The 12294-nt window shown below is 38.7% G+C and overlaps 1 protein-coding gene across 3 annotated transcripts in view; it reads right to left on the bottom strand.

Annotated features, from left to right (window-relative positions):
- mop (myopic) overlaps window positions 1-12294 on the bottom strand; it is a 310174-nt gene that overhangs the window by 133034 nt on the left and 164846 nt on the right. For all 3 annotated transcript variants that reach the window (XM_067151489.2, XM_067151488.2, XM_067151487.2), the window contains exon 13: window positions 8119-8322. In XM_067151489.2, coding sequence (XP_067007590.2) covers window positions 8119-8322 — 204 coding nt within the window. The remainder of the gene's footprint in view (window positions 1-8118; window positions 8323-12294) is intronic.

Here is a 12294-nt window from a genome sequence, read left to right as displayed (position 1 = left end):
TAAATCTTCTCTTGAAACCGTCATAGCTTTATCTATTACGAGTTCCCGGCCAGATGTGTACGAAATTCCAAATTTTTCGTTAAGTTGCAAAGCTGGTCTTGCTTTGTACAGAATATCGTAATGTTCATCTTGTGGTGTTGGCCTGTTTACATAGGTACTTAGGTGTAAATATTGCTCAAGTTTCCTAAACCGTTTCAGTGTCATTGCCTACCTTACTAACGGGCACACGCAAAAGTCTCCTAGGAAGTAATCGTCTATTTCAGGTAAAACAACCAATCCCATATAAATTAGAACTCCTACATATTCCCTTATTTCATCAGCGTTACTGTCTTGCCAGGTAGTATCAACAGCGCTAATTTTTCTTTGTAAATATGTGGCAAGAATATTTGTCTGTTTTGCTACTAGCTCATAAAATTCTGATCCCACAAATAATTCAAAAAATATTTTTCTGAACTCCCAGAAGGTAAATCGTGATTTGGACCTGCATTGTTTTCCCATATTTTCAGCTCATCAAAACTAATATTGTGATTCCAGATATCACTTGTAACATTTCTTTGTAGTCCTTTCCCTCGTCCTTCACACAATATTTGTTCACGCTCAAGATTGTAGGAATCATGATCACTATTACATTCATGAGAACACAATTCTGAACCACAACCAGACAGCTCACTATCTCCACTAACTTCTAACATATCTTCAATTTCGCATTCTTTCATACGTTTCGACACAACTCCGTGATTAGACAACAATGGTGTAAACTTGAACAAGAATAATCTCTAACTGAAAGACTATGTTTATAAAGAAGGTCTGCTTGGAAAATACACACAGGAAATGCTCTCAACAAGGTCCTGACAGCTTGCTGAGTCAACGGAATACAGTATGGTTTCACAAGACCCTTCAGCACAGCAAGCGAATGATAATACGCAAGCGCTCTGGAGCGTTAGGGACGACAAAGAGTTAAGAGGCCATTGTCTGCTCTCAAGTTTACCCTGCGGCTTATGTATAGAGAGCCTATCTCTTACCAGATGGCCCCAGGTTTGATTCTGGCCAGTGCAGGACTTTTACCTGGATTTGAGGGCTGGTTCAAGGTCCACCAGCTTATGTGGGACTAACCCGAGCGCTTTCTGTTTGTGAGATAGCGAATCCAGTCTAGGAAGTTAAGAATCACTGGCCACGTCACCTCATAATCTGCAGTCCCTCGGTATCAGCAGCAGTTGCTTGCTAGGCCAAGATCCATCAGGGCTGTAGCTCCATGGGGTGGGTTTGTTTGTTTGCTTGCTTGTTTGATTGCTGTTCTGGAAGATATTCTGAATGGATTTATTCTAAGCTGAAATACCTAGTTTTTCACAAAAAATTCAAAAACCATCTCCAGGCCACTGGTTCACCTAAAATAGTCTTTCTATATATTTCACAAATGCTTTTCCATATTAGCTGATGTTTGGTTTCAACATATTGTTTGCTTACAAACTGCACACTTGCATATGGAATGCTCAAATATACGTAGAATGAAAGAAGTTTTCAGAAAAATTTAAAAGAAAATATGAAATGCTTCTCAGAAAAAAATGAAAAGAAAATATGAAATGCAAGAATATTATTGATGAAAATAATGACTTACATTAATAAAGGATGGTGTGCAACTGCACTAAAAGTGATGAGGATATAACAATGATTTAAATTAACAGACAATGGGCAGGCCAGTGCAACTGAAGCAATTGAACAGGAGCTCTGTTGCTTGCTCATGAACCAGTGGTGCACATCACTCAAAGTCTCCATTTTCCTAGCAATCGTGGCCGTTTTTCACAGCTGAGTGGCAGGAGTCTGCCACCCAAACTACTTCCCCTCCTCTTCCATCTCTTACTACATAAGCCATATAACCACACTAACCCATTTTTTTGAACTCTGTTTATCTGCACAAAATAACTGTACTGATGTGGGACATTGTATCTTGTTTGCACAGGTGTTTTTCCTGTTTGAATGAGGAAGTGAATCCTCTATAGAGCGTTCCAACCTTAAATTGCAGTACAGCGTAGATGGAGCGCGCTGTTGCGAAATCGACTCTGAAGATCGCACTCGAGTGCGACTCAGGGCGTCACGGTTCCACATTTTTCGTTTGTAATTCTATAATTTTAAGTTCATTCATTCATAAATTGATATTTGTAGGATGGTAAAATAAATACAACACACCTTGATCACTGTCGTTGCTCTCAGACAATGGACGTACACCTTCTATCATTTCTGCAAGGTCTGATGTTCCCGCTTTGGATGAACTGGGTTCGGGAGATGAACATGAGGATGATCCGGACGATGAAGAAAGTCTTATTAAAAACTGCTCATCGTTGACATCGTCCTGTAATTTGTCTGCTTTCCACAAATCTCTTTCATTTTTCTTTACTTTTTTCACGTAATTTTGCCAATTGTCCACCATAATGTTCTTATATGCAGCGGTTATTAAATTTTCCACATAATTTTTCTTGAATGATACGTTATGATACCGGATGTAGTTTCTCACCCGGGACCACACCATCTCAATAGGGTTTAACTCGCATTGATAAGGCGGGAGACGTAGAATCTGCTGACCTGCCGCTTTTACCATTTCATCTTTCTTTGCTTATCATACAGAGCCCTATTCTGAGAAGCGATGTGCAATAATTCTTACTTGAACATCCCGTCCTCAAAAGATATTTGCTTTTTACGTAACCACTGTACGATGTCATCTTTTCGCCAAAAAGCCACCGGCAAAGGTTCCAACTTACGGGAATGATAAGCGGCATTATCCAGCACGATCATGGCACCTTCGGGAGTGTTCGGCAACAATTGTTCCAAAAACCACTTTTAATAAATTTCGCCAGTCATTACCTCATGGGCATCCGCCATGTTTTTATGGCATAAAAATGTTGGTTCAGCATTTGGAACAAAACCATGTTCATTACCAGCGTAGACTAAGGTGAATTGCGCTCCTCGGCTTTTCGGTGGCCTAAGTCCCGAACTCACCCCTTCAATGGCGGCCTGCCGTGCACTTTTCACTATCATATCCTTCCGTTTGTTTGTCACTGTCTGCCCGATATTTACCCACGATTCATCTATGTAAATTATAGCTTTATTTTGTGCCCTCAAACTTTTTATCTCCATGAGATATCTGTGCCTCCAATTAATAATTTCATTGGTTTCAATGAAAGCTGCTTTATTACCCCATCTTAAATAATGGAAGCCTATATCATGTAAGAAGTGATACAACGTAGTTTTGGAAAATCGTGGCAAAGAATCTTCTCCATTTACCCGACTCAAAATCACGTTCAATGTCAGTGGTATGATAGCAAATAAAAAAGAGTGAACCACCTGACGCACTCCACTTTGCACAATTTCATCATATTTAATTTTCCTTGCATTTTTCTGCAGTCCTCTTTTTGCTTTTTTTTTAATTAAATTTTTTTTTTTTGCGGGAGTTCACAAAGGACCATGTGTGTGTTGTTTCCTTATAGCATAGATTGTTCTTTCTGAACAACCTGTAGCTTTAGCCGTTTCACAGACTGCGCTAGTCAAATTCATAGTCTTTAAAAAATAATCCAGGACACTCATTATAATATTGTGTTCTTTTCCCCTGAGTTTACCTACGGAATGTTTCTTTTTAATTTGATGATCCATTGTACATCCTTCTGCACTTTTTCTTCAAACTAAAAACCCCCCGCACAAGCACGAACTCACAACTACACTGACTACACAAACATAACAAACACAATCCACTTGTCCTCAAGAACTATACATTTATCACTGAACTTTATTTAATCGATCTTATAATACTGATTAAATGAACACCACTGCACACGGCTGTCGGTGTATTTAGAAGCTCACTGTTTGGGAGATCATTACTGGCCAGCCAGCTTTGTCACTCATGAAACGTAAACAAACGAGACGTTCTCCCTGTCATAAATTATGAGATAACGAGTTAAGGACTTGAGGTACTGTACCGGTTACGACCTGTACATGCGTATTTTTTTATAGTTAATTGCATTTAATCATCACGCGTAATATTCCGAGCAAGCCTGGTTTGTTTACATTCGGTGGAACGAGCGAGCGAGTCGAGGACAGCTGTGTGTGTGACGTAGCGGCAGGGGCAAGATAGATCACCCGCCTGACATGCCAAGTGTAGCTGGCCTGACCTGGTATGTTCTGGATTCAAGCGTCACACCTTCACGAACATTCAATTAAGAAAATTTTAAAACTCCTCTAATAATTATGGTAGCGACTTGAGCGACATGTCATTTTGAAGGGAATCACATAAACGTCGCAAAGTGTGAATCTCAAGTAAATCCGTCAAGGGATTCACGAGATATCCAGCTTCAAGGGATCACGCTATATGATGACGTAGAAGCCCCCAAACCGAATATAAGGAGGGCTCACTTTAGCCTGATCAGTCAGTCACAGCTGAGTATTCAGCCTGGCTCTACACGCTGCTGTAGTCGTCAGAGGCTATCTTCGAGTAGTTACAGTCTTCATGCGGACTTAAACCATCACGGCCATTTGGGACTTATCAATTGTGCGCGGGTGAACTCTAAAATTATTCAAAGTCTTTATGAACATGGACTTGTAAATTCTGTGAGTGTTAAGGAACAAATTATTCTAAGTCTTTATGAACAGTGACTTGTAATGTTCGCCAGTGATGAACTTTAAAAGTATTCAAAGTCTTTATGAACATGGACTTGTAATATCTGCGAGTGCTAAGGAACAAATTATTCTAAGTCTTTATGAACAGTGACTTGTAATTTTCACCAGTGATGAACTCTAAAATTATTCAAAGTCTTTTATGGACATTGACTTGTAATATCTGTGAGTGTTAAGGAACAAATTATTCTAAGTCTTTTATGGACATTGACTTGTAATATCTGTGAGTGTTAAGGAACAAATTATTCTAAGTCTTTTATGGACATTGACTTGTAATATCTGTGAGTGTTAAGGAACAAATTATTCTAAGTCTTTATGAACAGTGATTTGTAATTTTTGCCAGTGATGAACTCTAAAATTCTTCAAAGTCTTTATGGACAGTGACTTGTGATTTTGCCAGTGGTGAGAAACCAATTATTCCAGGTCTTCATGAACTTTGACTTGTAAATTCTGCGAGTGACGAAGAACATATTTTCGAAGTCTTTGTGGACATTGAGTCCATCGTCCACATTGGACTTAGGTGATGAGCGATTACCTGCAACATCGTCAGAGACCATCGGAGATCATCCAGAACATCGGAAGTTTGAGACTTACTCATACACGACCAACCTGGGTGTTCCGGCCTCATCTTCCAGAACGTGTTCCAGCCTGTTCGGCCCGGTGAGCTGGAGACCCGGACCATTAAAAGGACAATGTTGAAGACAACCCCTATCTACAATGAGGTGATGTGTAATTTGATATGCATTTCATGAATAAACTCTTATTCAATCTGATTAAAATTTTTCTTGTAGATAGGACCCTGCCTCCTGTACCAAGCCCTAGCTAGTGTCTATCCAGTTTCACCCTGAGAACTATTTCATGCTTACGTTAAAATTAAAATCTTAAAGTCGGGCTCTTTTACTGGTACAGTACGATTTAAAAATAACTTCCGTATCCAAAGACAGTTTGCTTCGCTTTAACCACGCCATGATCCTTCTGCACTTTTTCTTCGAACTAAGATCCCCGCGCACGAGGACGAACTCCCGACCCACACAAACTAAATACACTTGTCCTCAAGAATTGTACATATGACAATGATATGTATTTAATCACTATTATACATACTACTGACAAAATGAGCACTGCACTGCATACGACTGTCTGGAAATGTTAAAAGCGCATGGTTGGGAGATCACTACCGGTACTTCAGCCAGCCAGCCAGCCAGCCAGCCAGCCAGCCAGCCGAGTCACGCGCGAAACCAAAATTCAAGGAGACATTCTTCCTGTCACAAAGGATGAACTAAGCAAGATAAGAACGTCGGGATTGTTTTAAAAATAACTTCCATATATGAAGTCCATTTGCCTCACTTTGACCCCCCATGCAAATTCAATAGGAAAGACGCTGGCCAGCGACTGACTTTTTTGTGCCTGGACATAAAAATCCCTGAACATGACTGAAAATAAACGCATATACAGTAGTCTCGTTAATCCAAACTAATTGGGACCGGATTCTGTTCAGATTACGAAATTTTCAGATTAACCGTAAAATATTTTCTAATAATAATGTTGTTTTTACGTCCCGTTGACTACTCTTACGGTTTCCGGAGACGCCTAGGTGCTGGGATTTTCTCCCTCAGGAGTTCTTTTACTTGCCAGTAAATCTACTTACACGAGGCTGACGTATCTGAGCACCTTCAAATACCATCGGACTGAGCCAGGATCGAACCTGCCAAGTTAGGGTCAGAAGGCCAGCGCTTCAACCATATGAGGAAAATAGTTTATACAATACAGTACATACTGTTTGAAAAGTCCGTTCTTTAGCAGTCATATTAATAAAATCAAATTTGATCGGTTTGTTTTGGTTGTCCTGAAATATCTGTTCCGTTAGCTGGAAATTTATAATGTCCAATAACAGACCAACTATATTGGTATTCCGAGGACATTTTACGCTTTGTACGTACGGGTACAATGAGAACTATATCTGCCATTTATAAAAATGAAAGGAAAGTATTAAAAGGTGTGAAAACACCAGACAACAAATATGAAAACATTTGCACAGGGGTCCATAAAAATATAAAAGTATTATTTCAGATTACACTCTTTCTAAACCAAATGTTAGTAAAAGCCTTTTATGTGCGACTGTGAAGAATGACTTTGGCCACAATTTTGAACCATCAAAACTTCGTCCAACTTGAGTGATCAAATCGAAACTCGAAGGCGCGAATTTCAAAATCCACCCCACCTCTGCGCTAATAAAGATGCGGATGACAATGCACTTTCTGACATTTTAAAATTTTGTCTTCATTAGTACAGAATTTTAGAAGGGTTTAGCATACCCACAAGTAGGCCATCTCAAAACAAATATGCACCATGCTAGTCAACTTCACATGATTATGTTCCCAATCCAGATAGAGGTAATCATGCAACAAATTTTCACTACCATCCACTCAACACAAAATTTCTAACTTCTGAATGGAATGCAAAATGCAAGTACAAACAGACTGAGTGTGTTATTCAACAATTTCGTTGCTAACCGCCAAGCAAAGCTGAACATTCCTGAGGTTAATGGCTTGTTCCCTGAAGGTGAAACTTAGCCTGTGAAGTTCAAGAATTAAAGACCTTTTCCTGTAATCACGCAACTGTGGCGATGGCTCTTACCAGAATTGGAAATCATGTTTCACTCACGAGGGATGACAAATAACATTTTCAGAGCTACAAAAAATGTGACCGTAGTAAGTGGTAATAGCGAATATTCATGATGCTATAAGCGAGGTATTTTTATACAGATTCAATATGATGGGAACCGTTACTTTGAATTTTCAACGTCCTAAGCAGGAAAACGTGCTAATGAGGAAAATGAGGTTTCACTGTATACAAGTGGCATGTATGAAATTAAATATACTCAGTACCAGGCACCTTTCGTCTTTGTCATTTTCTTTTATTAGTGTTTCGCTTGAAAGACTAGAAAAAAATGCACCATATTCTATTCTGCAAATTACATAAGCAAAGTGACTGCTTTTGAAAACAGTTTAGTACCATAGCTTTAGTTAAGTGATGAACTGTGCTGAAACAGTTCTACACATTAGTGGATGGGTAAATTATACATATATACATATCAGCAACCAACAGTTACAAAATATATATAAAAGGAACATATGATCAGAAATAGAACTCTGAACAAATGTGCAAATGTCACAGTACTAAATACAGTTCATCTAAATCATAAGAGGGGGTTATAAGCTTAGTTCAAAATAACTAAATTTGTACGAAGTACAGAACTTTGTATACTTCAAGAACAAAAATTAGACATAAAAAAGGTAAAGAACAACAATACAGAAACACATTCTCTAAAATCAGAAAGGTACAAAGAAATTCAATCAGAAGATACACCATGAATCTTACTCTCCAATAGCTACAGTTGTAATGATAACAAACTTCACAACTTCACAGAAAAGAAATTGATACAAGCTCAGTGCATACCTGTAAATCAAGTAATTCTTTCCATTTCATATCAAGCGGTGTTGGACCATTCAAGGTTTTCGTTGTAAGGCCTGCAACAAATTTTTCATACTTTTCCACCTCCTGTACAAACTGGTTCAAAGCTTCAGGATCAGTGTAAGGATCTTTCCCAAACAGCTTCTGTAATTGCTTGTTTTCCTTTTGGCTTTCAGTTACATCAGGTACCTGGAAATATTTATTTTTTCTGCATGTAAAAATTACATTGTTGTAAAAACAATATACCAGGTGGTTCACCAGCACCTTGCGATTTAGTTTTATGCATCCTGCCATCTTTTCTACAATTCTGAAATACATCGGTCCCTCTTCCTAAACCAGAGTAACATAACGAAATGTGTGTTTGTGGGCTAGAAGACAGCAGGAATCACGAGTGCCGGTATTAATTCATTATGGGTACCTCAAATGAACCCGTTAAACAAACACGGATACAAAGAACATGTACCTTACAACAGAAGTTCCACACACAAAACAGAAGGAGGTATTGTATAGGCTGGAAGCTGCGCTCTGCATGTCAAGCCTCAAAACAGCTCACCTGGCAAGGGTGCGGTGGGAGTTGTGATAGTGAACGGTGCTCGAAGGTTCGAATCCCACGTAAGTATTTTTTTAAATTTATTATATTTTGCCACCAATTGCCTGGGATGTGGTAAGGTAGCATGCTTAACAGTTTTGCAGGCTGATTTGCTTATCTGACCCTTTAAGTGGCCTTATGTATGACGGCATAGGGTACTGAGCTGGACTGGATCAGGATAAGAAAGTGAAGGTCTGTGGCTAGGACACAGGCAACCAACTAGCTACATCATACATGTTCCAAGCTTTGTACACCACAGGTAGGGTAAAGTATGCCCTATTGGAACGATAACAACATGCGATGGCAGGGAGGTATTGTGGCTGTGCAAACCCCCTACCCCCCTCGAAGCTTATTCACTGCCTTGAGATGTATTCCAGCGATGAGTATGCAGATAAGTTACTCATCTATGGACAAACTTAGACAGAATGCATACCAGGCACAACACCTGTATCAAGAATGCTATCTGGATAGATGATAACCAACAGACATGACATTTTGGACTGTGGAAAGACGTTTGTGGGCTATTGCATCCCTGGAAAGAAAATGGCCTGTTTGAAATCATCCAATGACATCTGCTCACAATGAAGAGGTTGTGCTGGACGCTGTCCAGCATAACCCTCACACTAGCACATGGGCTATTCCATAGGAAACTAACATCAGCCAGGCATCTGTTACGTGGATATTGCATACCCAGCCGCTTCACCTGTACCATCTGCTCTTACATCAGTTGCTCCATGGAGGTGATTTCAAAGCAAGGGTGGCATTCTTTCAATGGACCCTACAGCATATAGACACTGATTCTGCCGTTTTAGTGACCATCTTACTCATGGACAACAATGAAACCGTTAATTGATATAATATGCATTACTGGAGTGTGGATAATCGCCACTGGGTACGACAGGCAGCTTTTCAGGTACAGTGGGGCGTGAACGTATGATGTGGCATTGTGCACGCTCATCTCGTTTCTTTGAGGGACCTCTGATGGGAGAACGCTGTGTGTGGTTCCTCCAAGATGACCTACCACCATTCTTGGAATATGTGCCACTCTTTGACTGCTGCAGGATGTGGCTTGAACATCATGAAGCTCCACTGCATTCGCGGTGGTTTCCTGGAACCTACTCCATGCCATATATCCTGATAAATGGATAGGAAGGGGAGGACCTGCCGTCTGTTCTGTCAGTTTGCCCAATCTTACACCCTGGAGATTTTTCCTGTGGGACCATGTAAAACAACTGGAGCCTGCTGATCCTGGTCACACAGACAGCTCATCACGAGTTATGTCGCTCTGTTATGACGAAGATGTTGCAACTTGCCATATGGTCCTTACATCATCACACACAGTCAGTTTGAGCAGGTGCTGTCATAGGTAACTGAAATGCTATTGCATGTTTCCTAGCCTCTTCCAACCCAGCTCCATACCTTATCCCACCGTACCAATGGCCCTTTCATGACCAAATAAGCAAATCAGTCTGTTGAAACTATGAAGTATTTGCATACTTTCACTACATCCCAATCAATTAGCTGTGTAAAAAAAAACTTCCGTAGGATTCAAAACTTCGAGCACAATTTACTATTACAACTCCCACCAAACCCTTGCCGAGTGAGCTATTGCAAGGCTTGACATGCAGCGAGCAGTTTCCAGCCTATACAATACCTGTTCCTGGTTTGTGCAAGCATCTCATGTTGTCAAGTACATATTCTTCGTCTCGTGCTAGTTTTCTGGGTTCATTCGGGGTACTCACAATGAATTAATATTGGCACTCATGATTCCCGCTAGTTTTTAGCTCTAACCACCATATCATGGTTTAGGGAGAGGGACCGATGTATTTCAGAATTATAGTAAAAGCAGCACGATGCATAAAACTAAATCACAAGGGCCTCGAGAAACATCCAGCATACAAAAATAGTTCATATACTGGACAGCGATGCCCATTTTTGAATGGGATTGGCCAAAATTACATGCTGTCATGATGTGATCACCTCGATTACCAATATTATTCTTTCAATTTCATGTTGCTTGGTGACTACTGCATCAACTTTTATGTTCCATTCTCCATACTACATCCCACTAAATGTTTACAGTTAAGATCCACAGCAGCAAACTTATGAACGATGCAGATGTAGAACAATTTGAAACCCGAGAAAGAGAATTTCACCAGATGAACCCCTGATGTTCACATCATAGTTATGTTTTATGTCAGAAAGAATAACGTGGCTCAGGTTCAACGATCATTAATTATAGTGCAACACTGAAGGAATTATATCAAGTTATGCAGAAAAATTGGAATACTTGTTTCTTTCCAGTGCTGTGTAATGACAAAGAGAAATAAAGGAAAGGAGCAATAAAAGAGATATAGATATGGAAGTTGAGGATAACTTTTTGAAGTATTTAGGAAATGAACTAATGGTGAATGAATATGGAAATCAATGTGTAATGGAATATATAGAGTCCACCTGTTCAATACAATCTAATGATAAATATATATTTTTACAGTTGTTCCTGGAACCAGTTTTGACCTTCTAAAAAAAAGAGGTCATCTTCAACCATTTAAATATACAAGATTGGCAAAAACATTAATATAGTGAACACTAAAAAAGAACAAAAAAAGATTTAAAATATGAACACAGAGATATTTAAAAAGTTTGTAAAATCTGGAAGGAATAATATGCAAGTCTCTCTGTTGAATGGTTTAAGTAGTAACCAATGAAAGATGGCTGTATGATGTGATTAAAATTATTCCTTGGAGCTAGTTACTGACATATCTGATATTAATTTAACTAATTTTCCTTAACTTAATCACTACTTCAGTAGAAACTGAACTGGCTATTAGTAAACTCCATCTTGAAGAAAACGACTAAGTTAGACATGTGGCAAAAAATAAATTACTTAACATCATCAGTCTACAAAAAACTTATAATCTCTAGATACATAAAATCCCTTTAAAACAAATGTCAAATCTTAGAAAGAAATCGAAGACAGTCATTGTTACAGAACCATACAAAAGAAATATTACAGTTATCATGAACAAAGATGATTACCTAAATAGAACTGAACAGTTTTTTTCTGACAACACTTTCACTGAAAGCCTGAAAAAGTCCTTAATATAATATCAGAATTAAATTCCTCAAATTGCAAAGTATATTATGGCTTATGTAACTACCTATATTCTAAAACAAATTACTGAAATAAAACTAGTTCCTTTAACTCAGCTGATCAATTCAATACTGACTGACAGGATTTTTCCAGATTGTTTGAAATTTATGGTCACAATTCCTACCTTTAAGAATAGTAATAGATTGGATCCAGGCAACTATTGAGAAATTTCAATTGTTCCAATTATATCTAAAATAATAGAACATTTTATAAATGAGCAGTTATAAGCATATTTTGAAAAGTACAATTTACTAAATACCACAGAGTTTGGTTTCAGAACTGGTAAATCCACCATTAAAGCTGTAGAAATTATTGTGACTGAGGTAACACAGAGTTTTGAGTCTCACCACATAACATGTGCTACATTGTTAGACCCCAGTAAATCTTTTGATTCTGTACCACATGATATACTAATATG

The sequence above is a fragment of the Anabrus simplex genome, chromosome 7 (assembly GCF_040414725.1).
Source record: "Anabrus simplex isolate iqAnaSimp1 chromosome 7, ASM4041472v1, whole genome shotgun sequence".
Taxonomy (NCBI): domain Eukaryota; kingdom Metazoa; phylum Arthropoda; class Insecta; order Orthoptera; family Tettigoniidae; genus Anabrus; species Anabrus simplex.
Note: the sequence above shows the minus strand (reverse complement) of the source record. Positions and strands in the feature narration are given on the sequence as shown.